The 24,577-nt window shown below is 41.9% G+C and overlaps 1 protein-coding gene across 4 annotated transcripts in view; it reads left to right on the top strand.

Annotated features, from left to right (window-relative positions):
* Positions 1–24,577, top strand: part of ILRUN (inflammation and lipid regulator with UBA-like and NBR1-like domains) — a 54,133-nt gene that overhangs the window by 3,521 nt on the left and 26,035 nt on the right. For all 4 annotated transcript variants that reach the window (XR_005597964.1, XR_005597963.1, XM_039536765.1 and 1 more), the window contains exon 2: positions 20,601–20,755. Coding sequence is in view for 2 of the 4 variants with exons in the window: in XM_039536765.1 (XP_039392699.1) it covers positions 20,601–20,755 (155 nt within the window). In the remaining 2 variants the exon portion in view is untranslated. The remainder of the gene's footprint in view (positions 1–20,600; positions 20,756–24,577) is intronic.

The raw sequence follows: 24,577 nt of genomic DNA, 5'->3' as shown, positions 1-24,577 counted from the left end.
TATAATATAAAATAAATCAACTGGAATATAAATATTGTACTTACATTTCAATATATAGTATACAGAGCTATATAAGCAAATAATTGTCTGAAATTTTAGTTTGTAATGATTGGGCTACTGTGTTTTTTTTTCTTGTAGTCTGTTGAAAAACTAGACAAATATCTAGATGTGTTCATGTACCCACTGGAAGACCTCTGAGTACTCCCAGGGATATATATACCCTGGATTGAGAATCACTGCTTTAAGAAACAGCCTCCTGCCTTATTAGGAATATAGTGAAAACACTGCAGGTAGAGTACATCTTGAGATTGCAGAGATTTTTTTCCCTTAATGATCAAAAGCTATAAATTCAATATTAAATTGAACTGTATCTACTTTCTTTCCATTTTTCTAAATCAGTTCTTTAGAGCTTTGCCTCTGTTTATAAGCCATTCCGTTCTTTTTGGATTGTTCCAGTTTCTCAGTATTCTCAGTATTGCCCCTTGGACCACAAAATCCAAATTGCTCCTTTTTTTGGGCTTTATTTTCGGAGCTTGTTGTGTGTTCTCTGAAAACAACACCACTGCAACATGTGTTTTGGTGAGCAGTTTTTTGTGATTGAGGGAGGAAAAGGTGTGTGATGGGGTTAGCTTCTTGTCATACTTGATACTCTTGCCATGTACTGAAAGTTGAGTTCTATCAATGTCACTTTGGCACTAAATTATCAGTTAATGTTGGAAATTACACGGGTAGTGTAGTCAGTGTGCATTTTATGGCCAACACATCTGGGATAAAATCTGCCCTTCATTAAATAGGCTATTTAATGATCACTCTGCGTGTTCCCATCCCCCCTCCAGATGTTACGTAATCCAGAAAACTGGCTAACTGACACTGAAATGCATCTGGCATCTTGAGTTTAAGCACTGGGAAAAGTGTTTGGGTCAAATGATTTTTGTGGTAAAGTTAAGTTTCAGGTGTCCAGAGGAACTTTAAGTGTTGTATGGTATGACTGGTAACATGTCTGAGCTTGTTCCCATCTTTCCCTCAAAATCCCTAGTAATGTCTAATTGTATCTACATTAGAAATTTGTATGAAAATCCCTTCTGTGTAGTGTGCATACATTGGAACTTTTATTGCTATTCTTGCATTAGGACAACTACACCTCTACCCCGATATAATGGCCCCAATATAATGTGGGTTCGCATACAACGTGGTAAAGCTCTGACGTGCTGCTCTGAGCAGCGTGTTAAGGGTGCTGGGCTAGGCTGGGGCCGAGGGGTTCGATAAGGGGCAGAGGGTCTCGGGGGTGGTCAGGGGCTCCCCCCCCAGGGTCTGAGGGGCAGGAGCTGTGGGAGGGCACTTTTGGTGGCCTCGCAGTCCCAGAGTGGCCTGGGGGATTAGCGGGGGGCCGGGAGCAGCCTGCTCTGCTTCCCTTGCCTCGGCCCCAGCCATGTCGCTCAGGGGAGAGGGCTTGGGGGAAGGGACCCCCCCCCCCCCGCACTCACCATCAGTGACGGAAAAGGAGCAGCCCAGCCCGCTCCACTCCGCCAGCTCCCAGCCACAGTGCTCCACTTCCCGCCGCAGGTGAGTACAGGAGGGTGTCCTTTCCCCAACCTCCCCGCACTCACTGGCGGCAGGAAGCGGAGCAGCCCATCCCCAGCCAGCTCCACTGTGCCAGCTCCCAGCCGTGGCGCTCCACTTCCCGCCGCAGGTGAGTGCAGGATCTTTCCCCAGCCACCCCCCAACGACTTGACTGGGGCTGGGGAAAGGAAAGTGGAGCAGGCTGGGGCTGCGTCGCTCCACTTCCCGCTGCAGGTGAGTGTGGGGGGGCATCCTTTCCCCAACCTCTCCGCACTCACCGATGGCGGGAAGCGGAGCGCCGCGGCTGGGAGTTGGCGGAGCGGACTGGGGCGGGGCTGCTCGGCTTCCTGCTGCTGCTGGTGAGTGCCGGTCAGGGGGCGGGGTAAGGGTGGGGGTGGATAGGGGTTGGAGCAGTGAGGGGACGGGGGTTGGGCAGGGGATGGGGTCCTGGGAGTGATTAGGGATGGGGGGTCTCTGGAGGGGCGGTCAGGGAACAAGGAACGGGGAGGGGAAGCAAGTTTGATCTAATGTGGTCTCACCAATACGCGGTGAGATTTTTTGTATCACAAGGACCACGTTATATCAGGGTAGAGGTGTATTGATCAGTGCTCAGGACAGGTAAAGCCATGTTATTTGGCCACAGGAAAATTCTTGCAGAATAAAGTTAATACAGTAAAATATTTTTTGGGTGAAGTACAGTTGTTGGTCATGAGCACTGCTGATTTTTAAAAAAAAATCATCAGTCTATCAGAATATTTCACTTTTGTTACAGGTAATTCAGGTTATCTAAAAATAAGAGACTAGGAAAATGGCATTCTTTTTCTTTATCTCTTTGTGTGGAGTCAGTTGCACTGTTCCCCTTGTGTAGTTAGTTTCCCCTTTTGTTTATGTGGATATCAGATTGCAATAGGGGAAAAAGAAATACTTGTTTAAATCGAAAAATGTGATTTGTAAAACCACAAAAATTAGCTAGGGGAGGGATTAAAGTGGCAGTTGTAGGACCTGAAACTACTCTTAATTTACTTTTAAAATGGACTAGATTTCAAATAGATGGTGTTCTTTAATTTTAAATCCTTAATACAACTAGATGTTAGGATTTCATGGTGAGTCCTTTTAATTTAGCATTTAAATAATACAATAACTTACACCTGCAGTATTTATTGACATATTTGCTTTTTACTTCCGTTGAAGTATTTTTTTTTATATTAGCCTAATAAATGTAGGAATTAATTTAGGCTTGGCAGTTGTGAAAACTGGTTGCCAGACGGTGTCCATTATTGTAGTAAACCTTAATTTGTTTTGTTCTTAGCTTTCTGTAAGAAAAATCTTTTTTGTGTTGAGACTTTCTATGTATGTCTTTTTCCTGAGATTGATTTTTTTTTTAAAGGTAGAATGAAATCTGCTTTGAAGGAATTGAAATATGTATATGAACAGAAATACTTTAAAAAAAATCTGTTTTGAGGGTGTTTGGATCAACATTGTGATGCTCAAATTTGGCATGGAACAAAGTAGTTTTGAATAACTTCGCTTTTGTTTATAGTATCTCCTCTCCAAAGATTTGTAATCTATTTTTGCTTCTCAAACCTCTCCCCTTTAATGTGCCATAAATATTCTTGTTTTACAAGTGGGGAATTGAGATGCAGGGAGGGTAAATCTGTGGCAGAGTCATTGTGTGGTGGAAAAATATTGGTTGTAAAAAGTCAGCATTTTGAAATTGTCTAACGAGAATGTGTAGGTGAATATTTTAACTCACAAGGGTTCTCTTCCAAACAGTCCTAGCACATTTTTATTTTGTCCATTTAATACACCACCTATCCAGGGAGGAAGTGCAGATAGGGCTCTGGACTGGGAGTCAGGATACCCAGATGCTAGCTTTAGCTTTGCCATTCATTTGCTGTATGAGCTTGGGCAAGTGACTGCATGTCTGTTTTGTCCTCTGTAAAATAAGGATAGTGATATCCAGCTTGGTAAAGTGCTTTGAGATCTTTGGATGAAAAGTACCATTATAAATGCGAATATTGGTATCTGTTCCCTGTCTGCAGAATTAAAAACACAAAGATAAACATGCTTTGTAAAGTTAAAATGCAAAACCAAAGTCACTTAGCCAGGTCACAATAGAAGAAATACCACCACAAAATAAAGTTAGAAATTGGTCCAGTAAAGAGATTACCTTACACAGTCAGTGTCTCTAACAACACAATAAAAGAATGTAACATAATTTGCCCCTACTCAGCACATAAGTCGCACATAGTGTGCCCATGTGAAATAAAGCCCATTATAGGAAATAAGATTCCCACCAAGCACTTCCAAATCCCTCAGCCCTTCTCAGAAAATACACAGACAATGTGCTTTGCATTGTGTCCTGAAAGTTTACTAATCTGGGCTGAGGAGAAGACTCTTTCACAGAGAATGCTCTGCTAGCATTCCTCTGTTAAACCGGGGTGGGTGGGTGTATGTCATCTCAAGCACTTCCAAAAATTACATCTACCATGGTATGTTCAGAGAGAGTGGCAATGATTAATCATCTGGACCCATACTGTTCAGAGTTTTATGGGTTAAAAATCAACAACTTAAATTCCACCTGAAAGCCAGTGCGGACCTCCGAGCACCAATGAGATGGGTTCCCTGCGTGAAGGTCAGCGGCTTTATGCGCCAGATTAAGCCTTCAAATGACTGTAAGATGTAGCCTCATATGCAGCACATTGTGGTAATATCTGCTCACTGTGACAAAGCTATAGTTGATTGTAGCAAGGTCTGTAGTGGAAAGAAAAAGTCATGTTCTTTTTTGCCAGGTGTTGATGACACCATGGTCCTGATGACTGCTCCTACTGTAGGTTCTTATTAATAATACCTTGGCATTCCAGGGCAGCTTGGGATCTAACAAGGCTCCCATGTTGTGAACCTGAGCAATGAAAGGCAGACATTGTGTCAGTGAAAGGGATGTGTCCATCACTACTTGAGGTTGTTTCCCTTATGTACATTGCACCATAGTCATCTAGCACCTATCCAGGCATTGGGGTCAGTTGCTCCTAGCTGCTCCAGCCCAGTCAAGTGAGAGAGTGAAAAAGAGAGAGGTAAATGTGATGAATCTACTAAAGAAGTTGCTGTACTTTCCAACTCACTAACTCGTGTGTTTGTTGAAAAGGAGGGGTAGCATGGTAGAAGCCCACAATACCCTCTACAAGAGAGACCTCAACACAGATAAGCAATTGCCTAGTACAGCCTTCTGGAAAGAAAAGCAGATGAATCTCCAAACCAACTCAGTCACCCCCTACTGTGGGCTGTAGATATGTTGCTATGCCCTTGTGTTCAGAGTATCAAAGGTACTCTCCGTTGGAAAATGGTTAGATGGCATTGGTCAGGCGCAGCCCAAGTGCTCTGTCTTCACATACTGCATCACACCCCAAAGTTTTAGTACATTCAGAGTGAGAATCTAGTTTTATCCTACTGCAGCTGTTATCTTAGACACTAAAACTACTTGTCAGGATACATTAAGATGAGAGTCCAATGCTGCCTCTTAACATAGGTCCTTAGGCTGCATTCCTAGGACAGATGCATGCTTGACAAAAGTGGCACTCTGAGAGGAAGTGCCCACTCTAGGAAATTGGTTAGGATGTGTCCGTGGTGTATAGCTGTTTTTTTGCCTCAGTGATGGAACTTTATATCCTGTTACTTGAATGTGTGTGTAAGTGGAAAGAATACATTTAGAGGGAAGATGTTTCTCCCCAAGAGAAAAAACATGGAAATTCCATATACAAAAACTCTGTCAGAAAATGTGAAAGGTGAGATTGAATGTATAGCCTTACCTCTGTTTGCGCCTCTGCATTATAGCAGTCTTTGTGCTCAGATACTTTAAGTCAAGCCTACAGTTTTATTGACTGCAGTCAGCTCGACACAGCTTTGGGTTAGTGGAAGATCGTGGCCTCTTACGACTGGTGCTATATAAATACCGGAGTTTTTATTTTAAGTTTTGTGTTCTTGTTTTTGATAGCAACTGAAATCACTCTTTTGTCAAAGGAGTTTGTTAAATTTCCTTTATCCTTTTCTGTGGTAGTCTTTAAAAATGATAAAATAATCAGATGCAAGTGTGCAAGATGTGATACAATCTACTTTGAGAGCTTGTATCTATTGTGTAAGATATTTAATTAATAAGTGTTCTAAATGCTTATGGAAAAATGACTTGCAGACACTTCTTAAGGTATCATGTTATATCTCTTGTCTAGTTTTTTTAATCAGGTTATTTGCATGAAACATGATCCAAGTACTTGGTTTCGGATGCTTCCTGCACCATATGAGGTGAGAGACCTTGGTGTATGATGATCATGATCGTTTATACAAGAGTCAATGACATCACATGAGAAATAAGCATTGGGAGCAAATGAGTTCTTCTCATAGGACACTAGAAATTAGAGATTGAAAAGACCTATTGGGTCATCTAGTCCATTCCCACTGTTCTCCCCACTGGCTGTTGAACCAATCAAGGTTGTTCACCAGAGTAAATAGTATAATGTAGAGATTCCAAAATTGGTTTGGAATACATGCTAGCAGGTCTGTGGAGAGCTAGCTGATTACAATCTGGTAGCTCTCCTGTCCCTGAGAGAGATCAGGTGAAAGGAAGGGATGAAATGAAGTTGACTGTGACTTCCCCTTTTCCAAAAAGATAAATGCAAATTGAAATCAAGGCCGTTACAAATATACACCTGCCTAATTGTTGCTTGAAATGTTGTTGTAGCCATATTGATCCCCTGATCATTTAAAACAAATAAACTTGCAGCTTGTGATTGACAGAAGTTGGTCCAATAAAAAATATTACCTCGCTCACATCATTCAGTTACCGTATGTCACGTTCACATGGTCAGTTGTGGTAGTTTATTTTTCAAGCTGTGAAAAAGTTTGAAGACCCCTGCTCTCAGTTCTTTGTCCAGACTCTCTCTGTCAGTGGGAATCCCACCAATTGTTGAAATATTCCACAACCTAATACTTCTGTTAGGAACTTTCCCCATTATTCAATGTAAATTTCTAATAATTTCATCCTATCACTCCTAGTTATTGTCCTTGTGTAGCACCTTTACTGACTCTTCTCCCTTCTTGTCTTTCAGGATGCTCAGACCTAATTTCCATGCTAGTATTGTTTGCAATAAAGAGCAAGAGGCAAGAAATATGAGGCAGAATAATTTTCCAAATGCTTCCCTTTCTCTCCACCCTCTGAAAAATTTCCCACAAGTCAGCCATTCTTCAGAGTTTTGTTAAAGAAGTGATAGGATAAAAACAATCACTTTCTTACTGTGCGCACCACCTCTGCTCCCTGTGTCTTCAGATTCCTCTGAGTAATATAGTGACCAAAGCCATATTCTTATTACTGACTGACACGCAGAATCAATATATGGTACCCGTTTGAGCAAACTTTATTTTCTATTGACTCTGGCCAGGTCAATAAGCTGCTGAACACATTCTTATTTAAGAACATTTATTGTCGATTGGTTCATGAAGCCACAAGACTAGTATTTATTTTTTCCAGATTGCTGGCTGAGCTTGCAAATGCTGTCAGAAAACTCTTGTTGTGTGACTTAACCTCAGTATAGTTATTTGGAAGCTGTTGATAAGCTACAGTTATTTCTACACAGTCACTTTTCTGCCTGTAATTGGCCTGATAGCTCTTGAAGTGTTATCACCAAAACGCCACAGCAGTTTTCAGCTATAGATAACAGGATGTCAGTGTGTAAGTATGTCAGTTCTATTGTCAATATATGGAATAGAAAATAATATTTCAACTATTGAGTCCTTTATTTTGAGTTAGACTGTTTCATATTTACTGCATAGCCTGTTTTCTAGTTTAATATCTCTGTATCAATGGTTCCACACAACCCTTCACCAGGGGTGGGCAAACTTTTTGGCCTGAGGGCTGCATTGGGTTTCTGAAATTGTATGGTGGGCCGGTTAGGGGAGGCTGTGCATCCCCAAACAGCCAGGTGTGGCCCATCCCCTGCCTCCTATCCAATCCATCCCCCTGCTTCTCACCCCCTGACACCCCCCTCCCCGGGACCCCTGCCCCCATCCAACCACCCCTTCTCCCTGTCCCCTGACCGCCCCCGGAACCCCTGCCCCTGACTGCCCCCTGCCACCCCATCCAACCCCTTGCCTTCCTGACTGCCCCCCTGTGACCCCTACCCCCATTCAACCCCCCTGTTCCATGCCATCTGACCACCTCAACCCCTATCCACAGCCCCGTTCCCTGACCACGACCACCACCACCCCGAACCCTATCCAAACCCCCCTGCCCCCTTACCGCGCTGCGTGGAGCACTAGTGGCTGGCTGCGTTGCAGCCGCTGTGCAGCACAGAACACTGGGTCGGGCTGGGCTCTGCAGCTGCGCTGCCCCCCGTTGCCCAGAGCATTGCGCCGGCAGCGCAGTGAGCTGAGGCTGTGGAGGAGGGGGAACAGCGGGGTAGGGGCCGGGAGCTAGCCTCCTGGGCCAGGAGCTCAGGGGCCGGGCAGGAGGGTCCCGTGGGCCGTAGTTTGCCCACCTCTGCTCTACACCCACACACCCTGAAATTAGTAAAAATCATGAGACCATAGGTTAGATTACTCAAAATGCCATCGTAAGCAATTTTTACTTGTAGAGTACAAAAGATCCCAAACCATCAAACTTACTTTCCTCCCTCATAGCTCAGGGAGTTGACCTAATAATTTACCATTTAAAAAAAAATAAACTTCCAGCTGGTGATTGACATACCATATAGTTTTACTTTTTGAGCTGTGGACCTCTCAAAAATCGGGTGGGTGTCAAATGGAAGTGGAGGCAGACAACTGTAGTGGAAGGAATTGAGGATATAATCCTTTTAGTCCATCTGAGATGCAATACATGCCTGAACTTGTTCTGTTTCTGCAGCTTATACTACTTCATTTTAATGCAGACAACTATAGATGGGAGGCATAACTGAGGAGTTGCTAGTGTTACTAGAATCTTTTGCACACTTGTGGGCTTTGATATTCTTTGTCATGCTGTGAAGTGTATTGCTCTTCTGATGCTATTGCCTATTTCTAATGGCCGCAAGTAGCTAATGACTCCCACTGTGACATTCTCAAAATACTTTCCCCCCACACTTAAAGCTTCTGAGCACCTGCTTAGGACGGTTCAGCTGCTAGGGATGGCTGTGTGGGTTTTTGTGTCTTTTTTCATAATGTCATGGTATTGATTCTGTCACTGAGCCTGCTTTCTGTTGTTTGGCAAGATAAAATGCTCAACCTGGTGCAGGTAGGGTGGTAGATAATGGTTAAACTATGCATGTGTTCATTAGTACTTTTAGACAGACTTCTTAAAGGAAAGCAGCATGGATTGATTTAAATAACTCATGTTAATCATGATTTAAATCAGCAAGCAGAAAACCTTGATTCAAATAATCAATTTTATTATTGTTTTTCATTTGTACTTCAGTTATTTTCTTTAAAAGGTTGATTCTCATTTGTTGGTAACCATTAAAACATGTTAATTTGCAACTTAATATAGCCTTTACACTAAACTTGGTATTACTGTTTGTTAACCAGGATATATTATATGTTTACACATTTAAGCCATTATATAGTTTAATATGCATTTATTCACATTCTTGACTTTTTTACATTTTTTTTAGTGGTAGAAAGTGGTGGAATATTCAGTTCGTATTTACTGGCTTAATTTTTAACTTGTGACTTATATCAAACTGCATTTGGATGGAAATTGGAATTCAGTTAAAAATTGACAAATATCATTTTGAAATTGTTTTTTCACTTAAAACTACCACAATATGCTGATATTTAGGGAAAAACTGAGTATATCAAGACATGTTTTGCATTTAAAAACATATATTAAACAAAGGCATTAGTACTTGTAGTTAATATATTGAATGGATTGTTTCTGGTTAAGGCTAAGATTTTGCCATGGATATTTTTAGTAAAAGTCAGGGACAGGTCACAGGCAATAAAGAAAAAATTCACTGAAGCCCTCGACCTGAAATATCCCTTAGAAAATGGGAAGGGCCTGGGCATCTGCGAGGTGGCTGGGAGCTCTGCACCCCCTCCTGGATCCCTCCCCTGCCCCGCCATGGCAGCCGGGGAGCCGTTGGGGTACCCCTGCGGCCCATGGTGGCTTTGAGCTTGAGGGCCTGGTATCTCAGGTGGTGGGCGTACCTCACAACTCCCTGCTGCTGCGGGAGGTGGCAGGACCCTTCAGCTCCCAGTGGCCGGGGCTGAAGTCACAGAGGTCTTTGGAAGTCACGGATTTCCCTGTCAAAACCGTAGTGTTATTTCTTGTCACCATATGCTTCAATGATTTTAGAACTAGTAGATCACATCCTGTCTCACCCAGCCTTCCAAGGGGAGTAGTGGGGGCAAAAGACATATCTGGCTTTAAGACTAAGCTTGATAAGTTTATGGAGGGGATGGTATGATGGGATAGCCTAATTTTGGCAATTAATCAAAGATCATTTGCCAAATTATCAGCAGGTAAGTATGCCCAGTGGTCTGTGATAGGATGTTAGATAGGATGGAATCTGAGTTACTACAGAGAATTCTTTCCTGGGTGCTGGCTGGTGAGTCTTGCCCACATGCTCAGGGTTTAACTGATGGCCATATTTGGGGTCGGGAAGGAATTTTCCTCCAGGGCAGATTGGCAGAGGCCCTGGAGGAGTGGTTTGAGCATTGGCCTGCTAAACCCAGGGTTGTGAGTTCAATCCTTGAGGAGGCCACTTAGGGATCTGGGGCAAAAATTGGTCCTGCTAGTGAAGGCAGGGGGCTGGACTCGATGACCTTTCGAGGTCCCTTCCAGTTCTAGGAGATTGGTATATCTCCAATTATTACCTATTACCTCTGCAGCATGGGGCACGGGTCACTTGCTGGAGGATTCTCTGCAGCTTGAGGTCTTCAAACAACAATTTGAGGACTTCAATAACTCAGACATAGGTTAGGGGTTTGTTATAGAAGTGGATGGGTGAGATTGTATGGCCTGCATTGTGCAGGAGGTCAGACTAGATGATCATAATGGTCCCTTCTGACCTTAAAGTCTATGAATCTATTCGTAGATTGCTTTACTCTTCCCTTCAATTTCTAATCGGTTTCTCAACTTTGAATGAAGTATTCATTGAACTGAACTAGTTGAATGAACTGAAATGAAGAAAATACTTTCTCTGCATCTGCAAAAGAGTCTGCTGCTGTCAAAAGCTGGTTTGGCACTTTAAAAAACTCTAATTTCAGCTGCTTAGCCAGTGACTTCCACCAGATCAGTGGTTAGACTTTATTTACAGCTTGGGCAGCAAAGGTTTTTGCTTAATATTGATTTTTTTAAAAAAATTGATTTAAATGATTTTAGTATAGTACGTGTAGGTCTTCATATAGGGTTGTCATCATTTTAAATAGGTTTATTTTTAAAAAGAAAAATGTATGTAATTTAGGTTTTAAAAATCCATTTTTTATCTACCTTGAAGAAAAGTGATTGTCACTTTTCATATGTGGAAAGCAGTGACAATTATATAAAATCTTACAGAATCTGTTTACCTCCCTTGCACTGTCTCTGCGTAGGGTACAGCATATATACCTCTACCCTGCTATAACGTGACCCAATATAACACGAATTCGGATATAACACGGTAAAGCAGAGCTCTGGGGGAGCGGGGTTGCACACTCCGGCGGATCAAAGCAAGTTCGATATAATGCAGTTTCACCTATAATGCGGTAAGATTTTTTGACTCCCGAGGACAGCGTTATCGGGGTAGATGTGTATATTGCCTATTAGCTGGGCCATTCATTCTGCAGAGAATCAGTGTAGATTTCTCTGCCCTTCCTGGAAAACCCAGTTTGGTATTTGGAAACAGCTATTTGCAGCAGAGACCTTGAAAGATTTTGCTTTTCTGATAAGAATTCTTGGGAGACTGCTAATCAGGGAACGTGAAATAGTTGAACTAAAAACTGCGGCTTCCCTCAGTGTGTGTGTGTGTGTGTCTCGTGGATCATCCAGATTCCCATAAATCACAAATTCCGATAGATTTTTTTTTTGAAAGAGGAGTCAAGAGTGAAAATTTCTGTAACTCATGTCAAAATGTGGGTTTAGAGAATGTCTATCACAAGCCAGTTGGTGATGGATTAACACATCTAGTGTTGTAAAACATCTTTTGTCTTTTCACTTAGCCACCACGTCTCATGCCTGCTAAAACATTTAGTGTTAGCTTTATCTCACTTGGGATTTTCTAATGCTTTCTTTCCAATTCCTTGGCCCTCTCTCAAGGATATCCCATTGAGGAGTCTGCTGTTTGAGAACCAGCACGATAGTTGTGTGAGTTTTCTTATTTGGACCATAGTCTCAGTAGTACCACTCCAGTTTTCCAGCAGCTGGGGCAAATAAAGTAAACAGCAGGTGTTGCATATCAACAGGCCAGTGGGAAGGAGCAGAACAACCCCAGGTAACTTGTTATAGAGTTCCATTACCAAGGAGGGAGAAATAGTTCATCTACTTTTGATACTGTCTCACATGACCTTCTCATAAACAAACTAGGGAAATGCAACCTAGATGGCGCACCCTACTATAAGGTGGGTGCATAACTGGTTGGAAAACCATTCCCAGAGAGTAGTTATCAGTGGTTCACAGCCTTGCTAGAAGGGTATATTGAGCGGGGATCAGTTCTGTTTATAAAGTTTGCAGATGATACCAAACAGGGAGGTGTTGCAAGTGCTTTGGTGGATAGGATTAAAATTCAAAATGATCTGGACAAACTGGAGAAATGGTCTGAAGTAAATATGATGAAATTCAATAAGGACAAATGCAAAGTACTCCACTTAGGAAGGAACAATCAGTTGTACACATAGAAAATGGGAAATGACTGCCCAGGAAGGAGTACTGCAGAATGGGATCTGGGAGTCGTATTGGACCACAAGCTAAATATGAGTCAGCAGTGTAACACTGTTGCAAAAAAAGCAAACATCATTCTGGGATGTAGCAGGAGTGTTGTAAACAAAACACGAGAAGTAATTCCACTCTACTCCTTGATAATTAGGCCTCAACTTACTGTGTCCAGTTCTGGGCGCCACATTTCAGGAAAAATGTGGACAAATTTGAGAAAGTCCAGAGAAGAGCAACAAAAATGATTAAAGGTCTAGATAACATCATCTATGAGGGAAGATTGAAAAAACTGGGTTTGTTTAGTCTGGAAACAAGAAAACTGAGGGGACATCACAGTTTTCAAGTATGTAAAAGGTTGTTAGGAGGAGGGAGAAACATTGTTTTTCTTAACCTCTGAGGATAGGACAAGAAGCAATGGGCTTAAATTTCAGCAAGGGAGATTTAGGTTGGACATTAGGAAAAACTTCCTAACTGTCAAGGTGGTTAAGCATTGGAATAAATTGCCTAGGGAAGTTGTAGAATATCCATCATTGGAGATTTTTAAGAGCAGGTTAGAAAAATACCAGTCATAGAATATCAGGGTTGGAAGGGACCTCAGGAGGTCATCTAATCCAACACCCTGCTCAGGACCAATTCCCAACTAAATCGTGCCAGCCAGGGCTTTGTCAAGCCTCACCTTAAAAACCTCTAAGGAAGGAGATTCCACCACCTCCCTAGGTAACCCATTCCAGTGCTTCACCACCCTCCTAGTGAAAAAGTTTTCCCTAATAGCCAACCTAAACCTCCCCCACTGCAACTTGAGACCATTGCTCCTTGTTCTGTCATCTGCTACCACTGAGAACAGTCTAGATCCATCCTCTTTGGAACCCGCTTTCAGGTAGTTGAAAGCAGCTATCAAATCCCCCCCTCATTCTTCTCTTCTGCAGACTAAACAATCCCAGTTCCCTCAGCCTCTCCTCATAAGTCATGTGTTCCAGCCCCCTAATCATTTTTGTTGCCCTCCGCTGGACTCTTTCCAATTTTTCCACGTCGTCCTTGTAGTGTGGGGCCCAAAACTGGACACAGTACTCCAGATGAGGCCTCACCAATGTCGAATAGAGGGGAATGATCACGTCCCTCAATATGCTGGCTGTGCCCCAATTTATACAGCCCAAAATGCTGTTAGCCTTCTTGGCAACAAGGACACGCTGTTGACTCATATCCAGCTTCTCGTCCACTGTAACCCCTAGGTCCTTTTCTACAGGAAGGACTGGTCAGGAATGGTTTAGATGCTACTTAGTCCTGCCATGAGTGCAGAGGATTGAACTAGATGACCTCTTGAGGTCCCTTGTCATATGATTCTATGCTGTTTCTTTCTTTTGCATGTTTTCTCTTAACTGTTTTCACATGAAGCACCTAGCTGAGCATTGCGGTTCCCAGGGTTGTTTTGTGCAAGGATCTGCAAAGAATAAAAGAAAATAAAATTCATAGCAGCTATATTATTGAAGAATTCGAAAAGGCTGCAAAAATGCCTCTGTATAACATTGTTTTGCATCTAATATTCCATGCTGTAGCTCTTGATTTTTTTCTTGCGTCACTCTTCTGCTCTGCTTTTCTGTGGGAGGTGCAAGGGTTGTGATTTACTTGTTTTTCATACTCTTGTTAGGTAGATGTAACTAGATGGTGGTGTGGCTATAGGGATGGGGAGAAGCCAATAAAAGATCAGTATGTAAATTTCTGTAATTACCTAACTATTATGGAGATGAATCACTAACTTTGAACAGTATCTTTGTGCTCTGATCTGTACTTACATAGTATCTTTCATCAAAGGATTTCAGGGCACTTTACAGACAAGATTTAATCTCACAAGTCACTTAAGCAGTAATATATTTTATTCCCCATTGTGAACGTTTGCCTTATGAAGTCTTAAAACATGACAGAATGCATTTGAGTAAAACTCACCCATAGGATGTGTACTGTCCTGCAGTTCAGGTCATACCCCTAGTTCAGAAGCTGAGTTTATGGCAAACAAAGTGCCTTTCCGCATGTTGACCTCGCTTGGTGACTGGAGAGGTGTATTATTGGAAGCCCACAATTTACAGATTACACAGTTCATTCCCATTCCGCTTGCCCGTGACTAGTTTGAAGCTGAGAAGGTTGACACTGATATCCAGATTATCTATGTTCTCTCTTACACTACAGTTGTAACATTCCTTTCTTTTCTTCTCTGGAGGGCACTCGCTGTGTTAGAAATGAGCCTGGTAGTGAAGACGGAGACTCAAGTGAGAAAATAGCATAGTGTTTACAACAAGGGACTGGTAATCATGACATTTACGTTCTGTTCCCTGCTTTGCTACCCATTCTGTGTGGCCTTAAGCAAGTTACCTCTTCTTCCTCTTTTTTCTCCATGTGGAAAAGAGGGATCATAGTAGCCTACCTTGTAAGGGAGAATGAGGCTCAATTAACATCTGTAAATGTGCTTTGAAAAGTACCCTATAAATGCATACTTCATATAGATTTGCCTGAAATGACAGAAGATAAGAGCTGCTTACAGTCTAAACCAAAGTCTGGACAAAAGAGGTGGGTGTGAGAAGGAAGGCATTTAGCTTTCGTGACTAATTTGGAGCTGCTCTGAAATAATTTATGAGTACTGTATGTTGACCTGGTTACTGGTTTGTTTTCTGTATGAATAGATTTAACTAAACCAGGGGTCGGCAACCTTTCAGAAATGCTGTGCCGAGTCTTCTTTTATTCACTTTAATTTAAGGTTTCGCATGCCACTAATACATTTTAACGTTTTTAAAAGGCCTCTTTCTATAAGTCTATAATATATAACTAAACTATTGTTGTATGTAAAGTAAATAAGGTTTTTAAAATGTTTAAGAAGTTTCATTTAAAATTGAATTAAAATGCAGAACCCCCTGGACAGGTGTCCTGAAAATCAGCTCACGTGCCGCCTTTGTCACGTGTGCCATAGGTTGCCTACCCCTGAACTAAACAGAAGATTGTTTGAAAAAACGGGCAGGAAGGGAAAGAATGGTTCAAGATAAGCCACTTCTTCGCAACATTTGGAAGTTAAGGGACAATGCCAGGTCTATTAGCTTTTGCCTCCTCTCTAGCTAGCCCACAAAACTGATTTGAACCAGGACAGATGAAAAGAATTCCTGGCAGGTTTAAAAAAAACATTCTCTTGAGAGCGTATAGTTGTTCAGGGGACTATGACACAGATACTGCCTGGGGGTTTCTGAAGAAGTTAGTCCAGCCTAAGTTACCATCAGGGGATGGTAAACTTTTTTGTGCAAGATAGATTTGTGTAGAGTGTTCTATTTTAAAATTCTTTTTCTCAAAATGCTTTGTTTCTATTGTTCAACAATACTTGGAATTTAAGAAGGCTGTCTGGTCACTCTTTTCACCATAGGTTACAGGCTCCTGAAGGAAAGAATTGCAGGTGCTGAACCCAATTGGATTGGCAAAGTAAGCACAGTCAGCACATGGGGTACTGTAGCCTTGGGCCCCATCTAGGAGTGGGTGAATCGTGTGATTCCACCTGAGACATGTAAAGGCACAAGGCCCAGGGACTGCACTCAGTGAGACCAGAAAGCAGACAAAGGAGCAGTTAACCCTGGAACTGTGACAGATTACTCATGTGGATTATTATGTTGGTTAAGTATGGCACTTGTCCTAACAGTTCCAGATTTTTTATTATAGCTTTGTCATGTAGGGAGGAGAAGGCCTGGGTGAATAGTGAGTTTTGAGGAGAGGCTTAGTGAAGAGTGAGGTGGGCTGTCATATTGGAAGAGGGCTGCTGCTCCAGATGTAGGGCAGCATAGCTGAAGGAATGAAGTCAAAGGGTTTGTGGAAGTGGGAGGGGATAACAGGATCTCATGCATAAATCAGGAGTTTGTAAGATCATGAATCCTTCAGAGAGGGGGCCTTGTTTTTGTACCCGTCTCTAAAGTGCTTCACACACTGGTGTGATACACGAAAATAGCAATAGGGAGAGAGGACAGAAACTTAGACAAGAGGTGGCACCATGCAGGGCCTCAAATGTGCTTGTTTGGACTTGAAACCAATGAAGGGATTTTTGAGAAGAGAGATGAAAATCAACTTTTAAGTAGAGCCCTACGTGGATAAAAAAAATTTTTTTATCCACATCCGATCTGCAGACATAGTCTGTGGATATCTGCAGATCTCTGCTTTTAAGTATTTTTCTAATTTTCAAACTTTGCACTTGTACATGTCTCTGGTACTGAATTGGAGGTATGGAATTATTGGTGGGGAACTGAATCAGGGTTGCCTGTGGTTTTGTAGTTCAAGGTTCAGATGGTTTACTAGTGGGTCCATCTGCTGGTGCAGGGTGTGATTTCCCAAAAGAAGAGGTATCCTGTTTAAGCCCATACTCCATTTGATGTCTGCCAAAAGGCAAAGATAACGAGGAAATGTTGATGTCTAATGTGTCTGTTGGTTGTGTAACCAGGCAGTGCATGACTTATGCCAGACTGCCTCACAGTAGAATCTCTTAGAGCATTTCAGTGTCGAAGTGTTCTCTTGCTTGAACTTTGGAGATTTGCTTTGTCATTCTCCTGCTACTGTTCTATGTTGTTACTTTCATTTTCTGTTTAGTCTCTAGAAATTTCCTTGAATCCTCCATTGTGAGGGCCCAAGCATTTAAAAAAAACAAAGCAAAACCCAACTCTTTGTGTGGAGTGGGGGCTGGCAGGCAGGTAGGGTGACCAGACAGCAAGTGTGAAAAATCAGGACGGGGTGGGGGGTAATAGGAGCCTATATAAGAAAAAGACCCAAAAATTGGGACTGTCCCTATAAAATCGGGACATCTGGTCACCCTACAGGCAGGGAGGGAGGGGGTGTGATACCTGGACACACTGGGACAGCTAGTCTGCTTTTCAGCTTGCATCTTGTTCAGTAGGTTTTTTATTAAATGCTGCAGCAGACTCTGAATTGTTTCCCAGTGGCAAAGCAAGCTGATGAAATATGACACAGGGATGGGAAAAGACTTGGCAGAGGGCCTTGATGCACAAATAGCCCACTACCCTCTGAAGTATGCTTAGAGCCAAGCAAACAGAAAACAAAATACTACAGACTGCTTTCAGAATTGCTGCAGAATTTTCCCTCAAAATCTGTCTTTTTGTTTCCTTGTTTTTTTCACCTTGGTGCAATGGTTTTATTGCTTGTGTGCTGCACACTTAGGATCAGACATTTTAGGATGTCTGGAGATTTATCTCTGTTTATGGATGGAGAGGAGGAAGAGCTGTGTGCAGTAGTACCATGTCTGGCTACAGTAATATCTTTAACCTTATGTCAGGGTAATGTGGGGAAGAAATTTCAGTGAAGACTGACGTCTAGATCATGGTGTTAACCGGTTGAGTGAACAGTAACCTTTTGGCATAGCTCCAGCATGAGTTATGTAGATCTTGTTCAGTGTATAAGCAACAGGCATCTGATGATGTAAAACTAAGCATTTGTCTTCATTTATTAGCTAATGTGACATGTACCCTTCCTGTAGCATTTGACTGAGCTGGCTGTTTTAAATATAGTCCTATCTTTCCTAAGTAGAAAATGCCTAGAGTGGAATAATGGCTTATAGTGTAAAATGCATTGATTGTGTGTCAATGAAAATCTTGCATGGTGGCTATTATGATCAGAGTCTGCTTTGTGCTAGGTAAAGCCTAACAGTAATTTAAAAAAAAATAAAAAATCCTTAACCTGTTTGACTGCCTAAAACTACCTATTATGTCCTGCAGGACATTCCTCCAGTGTCGTGTCACCTGATGCATTGGGTATGTTCTCCATGACTTAAACATGATGCAAGTTAATGCAACCATGATTGTGGCTAACATGTATTTAACCCTAAGCTCTCTATCCCCTTTTCCCCCAGTCCTGATAGCTTCTATAGACATACTTCATTTTCTTGTAAGATAGTTACTCCTTTTGCCTTAAGCAGTTAGCTAGTATGTGGGGGGGGGGGGCTGTGTCTAGTGGGCTGTTTCCATTATGAGGGGAGATTGATGATAGGTAACTCTTTGCAACCCTGTTTATTTTAAAAGAGCATCAAAACAGCCATACTGAGTCAGACCAATAGTCCATCTAGCCCAATTGTCCTATTTTCCATCAGTGGCCAGTATCAGGTGCTTCTGGCAGTTGGAGGTTTAGGGACACCCAGAGCATGGGGTTGTGTCCCTGACCATTTTGGCTAATAGCCATTGATGAAGTTATCCTCCATGAACTTCGGTAATTCTTCTTTGAACCCAGCTATCCTTTAGGCCTTCAAATGTTCCATGACAAAGAGTTCCACAGATTGGTTGTGCATTATGTGAAGAAGGACTTCCATTTGTTTGTTTTAAACCTGCTGTCTATTAACGTCATTGTGTGACCCCTAGTTCTTGTGTTGTGCAAAGGGGTAAATAACAATTTATCATTCACTTTCTCTACACCATTCATGATTTTACAGACCTCTATCAATCTCTTAGTCATCTCTTTTCTAAGGTGAATGGTTCCGGCCTTTTTAAGCTCTGTCTACACTACCACTTAGTTTGGTATAACTAACTGTGTCACTCAGGGATGTGAATAAGCCACCCCCCTGAGTGACCTAAGCACTGATGTGGACAGTGCTATGTTGGCGCTCATTGGGAGTGAATTAATTAAGTTGATAGAACAGCTCTCTGTCAGTTTAGAGCAGGTGCAGCTGTGCCACTGTAAGGTCTCTGATGTAGTCATAGCCTCAATCTCTCTTCATATGGAAGCCGTTCCATACTCCTGATCATTTCTGTTGGCCTTTTTTGCACCTTTGCCAATTCTAATATATATTTTGGTGATGAATGTACACAAACTCCTGCTTCCCTGAACACATCAGAAATCAAACAGGAGGCAGTTTCTTTGCTTGCTGCTCCTAGCCTCTCTTCAGTCACCCTACCCAAAAAGCCCTCTTTGCTTTCTGTCAGGGTCATGCTGCAAGTGCTTTTCTTTCTGTTTCTTTGGCTTTCTGACAAGCTTCTGTTTACCTGTTCTCTGGGTGGTTCTGCTTACAGACCCACACATTCTACACCAAACAATATCCAGCCCCCATGCGTTTGCATTCTGCTCCCAGTGAAACCTCTCTACTTGCATAGGTCAGCTTCTGACAGGCCTTGTATAAGGCCTGTTTTTTTTTGAGTGGTTGCTCCTATGGACTCGTTTATTTTAATCTAAAGAGAAGCTTAACTGCTTCTTACCTGTATCCTGAACGAGGGGCAGCTGTTACACCCAGTATTTTCAATAAAGCTTCACCCAACCTCCATTGCAACAGTACCTTTTACTCACTGAAAACTCAGTGTGCCCACGAGGTATTATCTCTGTTTTTAGATGTGTAAACTGAGGTTAAGTGACTTGCCTGAAGCTCACATAGTGAGTTAATAGTGTAGCCTGGAATTGAAGCTACAAGTTCTGAATCCTCATCCCATCCTATGTCCTTTCTTTTGAAATTGCTGATCAAATGACTTAATTTCTAAAGTATTCACTATGGCTCTAGAGGCCATAACATTGAATGGTGCTCCAAGATGTGTGTACTGCTGCAGGCTTCTACCGTCATCTGATCTGTTGCATCTTAAGTACACTCTGTCTGAAATAGATTATAAGCAGCGTGGAGCTGGGACTGCGTTCAGGACTGAGTATGCTATCAGCAGTAAATAAATAGGATCCTTGATTGGAATTCCTGCCATTCTGTGTATAACCATGTATCTTGAAGGCAGCAGGGCCTGTATCATAGCGATCCAGCAATTAAGTAATCACGCATGTGTTTTTTGTGCTTCATCCATCCCACACTGCCAGAGGATCAGAAGACCTTGTACAGGCGAGTCTCCTCTTATGCGCATTTAACATGCGCAAATTCAGCTTTGTGCGGTCGGCAAAAACAAAAAGAGAAAAATAATAATTTAAATACTGTACCTGTAGTGCGGGCGATTCTGCCTGCCATTACACTCAATGTCATTTTGACTATACGCGATTTTCGCTTTACGCGCTGACAGCGGAGCATAACCCCAGCGTAAGAGGAGACTCGCCTGTACTCCAAAATTAACCAACGGAACTAATGTTCTTTAATTTTTTTGTTTACCTTTAAGAGATGGGAGTATATAAGCCCTTGAGAGTGACCTGATTCAACTGGTCTGTACTTAAGACTGCATTCTGTTTTGCTTTCCAGGAACCTACAAGCAGCCATTGGAGCCTATTATGACTTTGAGAGTCCGAACATCAATGTGCCCTCCATGTCCTTTGTTGAAGATGTTACCATAGGAGAAGGGGAGTCGATCCCTCCTGATACACAATTTACAAAAACATGGAGGATACAAAACACAGGTAAATGGGGGTAAATCTTTCCTTTTTCATTGAACTGAGCTGGAAACTTCATTGAAACAAAGATCCACTTGTTTAAAATGATCTTTTGTTCCGCAGTAATAAAGTTATTTCATATTGAGGTGTTAATGAAGGGGGAGGCTTTCAAAGACACAAGGGGCAGCTAAGTGCCCAAATACCATTGAAAGTCAGTGGTAGTTAGGTGCCTACCTTTTTGGTGCCTTTGCAAATGTTCACCTTTTTGGACACTGACGTTTGGGCAGAAGGGAAGCATGTTACGTTGACAAATGGGGAGCTGTAATTTGTCTTAGCTTCCTTGAGGAGTTAAGGTAGATTAGTCTGGAGACGTTGTAATGCCAAGGTCTTTATATAGGTTAGAAAGAAAAGAAAGCAAATGTGATGTGATATCTGCTTCCCAGCCCCTTCCTCTTCTCCCTTCCTCTTCGCCTTTCCCAGGAGGGTTCTTTTGTGTTGAAGGTAACATGACGGGATAGAGCCAGATGGGGTCTATATGGCTTTACAAGGACCTTACAACCTCTTTTTTTCAGTCCCAGGCTCAATCACTTCAGCAGTTTCTATCCCTCTGAACTGGGTTGATGTTTTCTGTTCCCTTCATTAGTACAGTAGTTTATTGGGTGTATTTACTTTGAGCTCTGTGTAAGTACCATTGTATTTATGGGGATGTTCGTTTTCCTGTTCAGACCTTCTGTTTTGACTGTTGGATATCCTGAACATTTCAAACTCGGAAGACAAGGAATTTGTGATGCAAATTCTCAGTCTGAAAGTAAAACCATGTGACCTAGAAGTGGTCCTAAAATTGTTCAGTTGTTTCTGTTGATGGAATTCTTTATTCTTCTAGTTCTTCTTCTATCCCTGTGCTGTATACTTCACTTAGGAAGGGATATTTAATTGGGATGATAGTTGTATTGGAACAACTCTCTAGGAACAGATTTAGCCTTACTATACTGAATAGAATGAGTGGTGCTTTGGAGCCAGATCGTACACCACTGAAATCAGTAGCTTTGCCACAGACTCCAATTGGAGCACGATTAGCCCTGGGGACAGTGTTATCCAAAATTCTGATTCAGACAGATGCACGTGACCAGCTACGGTGTTCAGTGGTCTTTTGAGTTCCCATCTCTTACTACAGAATTTGCCAAGTAAAGATGAAATCCAAAGGAAGTTATTTTCTTAGGTATGCATTCAGTACGGGATTTCTTATTTTCAATCTTTTCTCTCACTTAAAGGCTCTTCTAATCAGAATCTCTTCCAGATGGAAACAGTTTACCTTTAAAAAGGGATATTTTTCAGCAAATTAACTCAGCTCATTTAAAATTAAATAAAACAATTCTGAACTCCTTGAAACTCACGAGCAGCCAGTATGTTAGAACTGCATTTCATTTGGTTTTTTTGAGTGGTCTGTACACTGTCCCTTCAATTAAATGTGGGACACTTTATAGAACCCATGAGAGTGTCAAGAAATCAGTGGAGGTGATGCAACTCTGAGAAGAGATGGTGTAAGCTCAGACTAAATTACTCTCATTGCAAGGCTGTGACAGTTGCAATTCTATTAAAACTGTGTGAATTGTGTGAAATTAGGAACAGAGTAATCTTGTGCTAGTTCCTAGAGGAGAGGATGTGATGCAAGTTTGTGGAGACAACATTCCAGCGTGAGGTGAGCCAAAACAGTCATCTCCGTGTGAGTCTGAAGTGAGGCCAGGCAAAATAAACTCTCAGCGCTTATCTACTGAGATGTAATTACGGGAGGAAAATGAGATCCGTGGATTCAAAGGGAGATAATACTTTGTCCTTGAGTGCTGCTATGACCGGCTGTCGTATGAGTAGTTAACCTGTGTATCTGAATTTAATTGTCATGCTTTTGCTGCTTCTGTGCAGAATGATAGCATAACAAGGACTAAAGTTCTTGATTGTGTGTGAGCAAATTACAGCTGTGTTAAAAATCATAAATGACTCTTCTTGCCTCAGAACTTGGAGCACTGTATAGTAATAAGCTAAGCATTATAAAACAAACGCTTTTAAAACCCATCATCCTAAAAACTTAGATGTGGATACAGGACATAAGGACAAGAAGTGAGGTAAAGATCGACTCAACACTTTGTAAGCTGGCGATCCTATGGAAAAACACCTATTGCAGAGAGAGGGTTTAGGTGTCATATTGGACTTTCCGGTGTGTATTTGGTGGCTGTTTGGGTAAAATGTAAAGGTGACTGTTGAGCACTTTATTTCTAAGGTGCAAAACTATTTGGCAAATCTGTACGTTTACTATGTATATAATATATGGACGATTAGGCTACGTCTTCACTACCCGCCGTATCGGCGGGTAGCAATCGATTTCTCGGGGATCGATAAATTGCGTCTCATCTAAACGCGATATATCGATCCCCGAATGAGCTCCTGTCGACTCCAGAACTCCACCAACCCGAACGGCGGTAGCGGAGTCGACATGGGGAGCCGCGGACATTGATCCCGCACCGTGAGGACGGTAGGTAATTTGATCTAAGATACTTCGACTTCAGCTACATTATTCACGTAGCTGAAGTTGCGTATCTTAGATCGATTTCCCCCCATAGTGTAGACCAGTCCTTAGTGTCAAATATGAGACATTCTTGACAAGCGATGTGGGATAGATCCAGGGGGAACAAGTTTTTCACCTTAGCAGCCCCCACGGCAAAGGCACTATAATCTTCTCAGCAGTTGAGGTGCAGTTTCCTAAAAGTCCAGGTCCTGTCTAAGCTTCAGAACCTTTCAGGATGAGGCTGGAAAATACTAGCTCCACAAATGACAGATGTGCCTTCATGAAAATGTGGATTTTCAGTTTTTTTAAAAAAATTCTAGATTAATTGTTAGATGCAGTGAATTTTATCTTGTCTTTAAAATTTGTTTCCCTTCCTAAAGTCCTTGGGTCTTGTAGGATGTGGGTAGGGAGTTGAAGGAAACAGTTTCAACTTAGAATTCCTTGGTTTTTGTGGCTTCCTGTCAAAACCAAACTTTGTTTTGGCTTCCACCAGGGCTAAAGCATTACCTTCTTTTGTAAATTTTGGCTATAACAATACTTTGCGTTATCCACAAAGGCCAGACTACACTGTTACAACTTGGTTTAGCTTCAGTCTGGGTTAACTACCGTTTTTGTGGTGGTGGTGTTACTGTGCAGATTAGGCCAGTGTCTTACATTTTAAAAATATTTTAATTAATATTTAATATCCAAGGACTGGAATGTTCAAGATTAGATCTTGCTAGGTAGATGCTGAAGTGAAGCCAAGATTCTTAATGATCCTGCAGCAACCCTTGATTAAATGACTTCAGTTCTAAAACATGAAAAAAACAGACCGAGGCATCGCTTTGAGGGATTTGGTGTGGCAGAGCTGCATTCTGTCTGTTGCAGAGAGCAGAGTTGTTGTGTACTCAGTTGGTTGAACAGGTCAATTAGAGTTCTGTAAGCATGTAGTTCTGTTTATGAATAAACTGGTTTCAGGCAGGGGCTTTTTGCCTGTTATCAAAAACCAAGGTCCAGTCCTCTTGCAGTGTGATAGTCTTTTTGCAGGCTAGCCAATCTTGTATAATAGCACTAAAGAATCACCCCGATTCAACAGACTTACTTTCATCTCCCAGTCTACCTCTAACTGCTGCAAGCTCCTTTGGACAGTTACTGCAATCTGTCATCTCCTGAGAAATGCATGTACTGAAATAGAATGACACAATCATCATTTTGTTTTAATGGCGCATATCAGCTATAGCACTCAAAGCACATGGCAAACTTAAAGCTATTAAAACTGATAAAAATCACATGTATTATTTAAACCAAAA

The sequence above is a fragment of the Mauremys reevesii genome, linkage group 4, assembly GCF_016161935.1.
Source record: "Mauremys reevesii isolate NIE-2019 linkage group 4, ASM1616193v1, whole genome shotgun sequence".
NCBI classification, from domain to species: domain Eukaryota; kingdom Metazoa; phylum Chordata; order Testudines; family Geoemydidae; genus Mauremys; species Mauremys reevesii.
The sequence above is the reverse complement of the archived record's forward strand: the minus strand, read 5'-3'. Positions and strand labels throughout refer to the sequence as shown.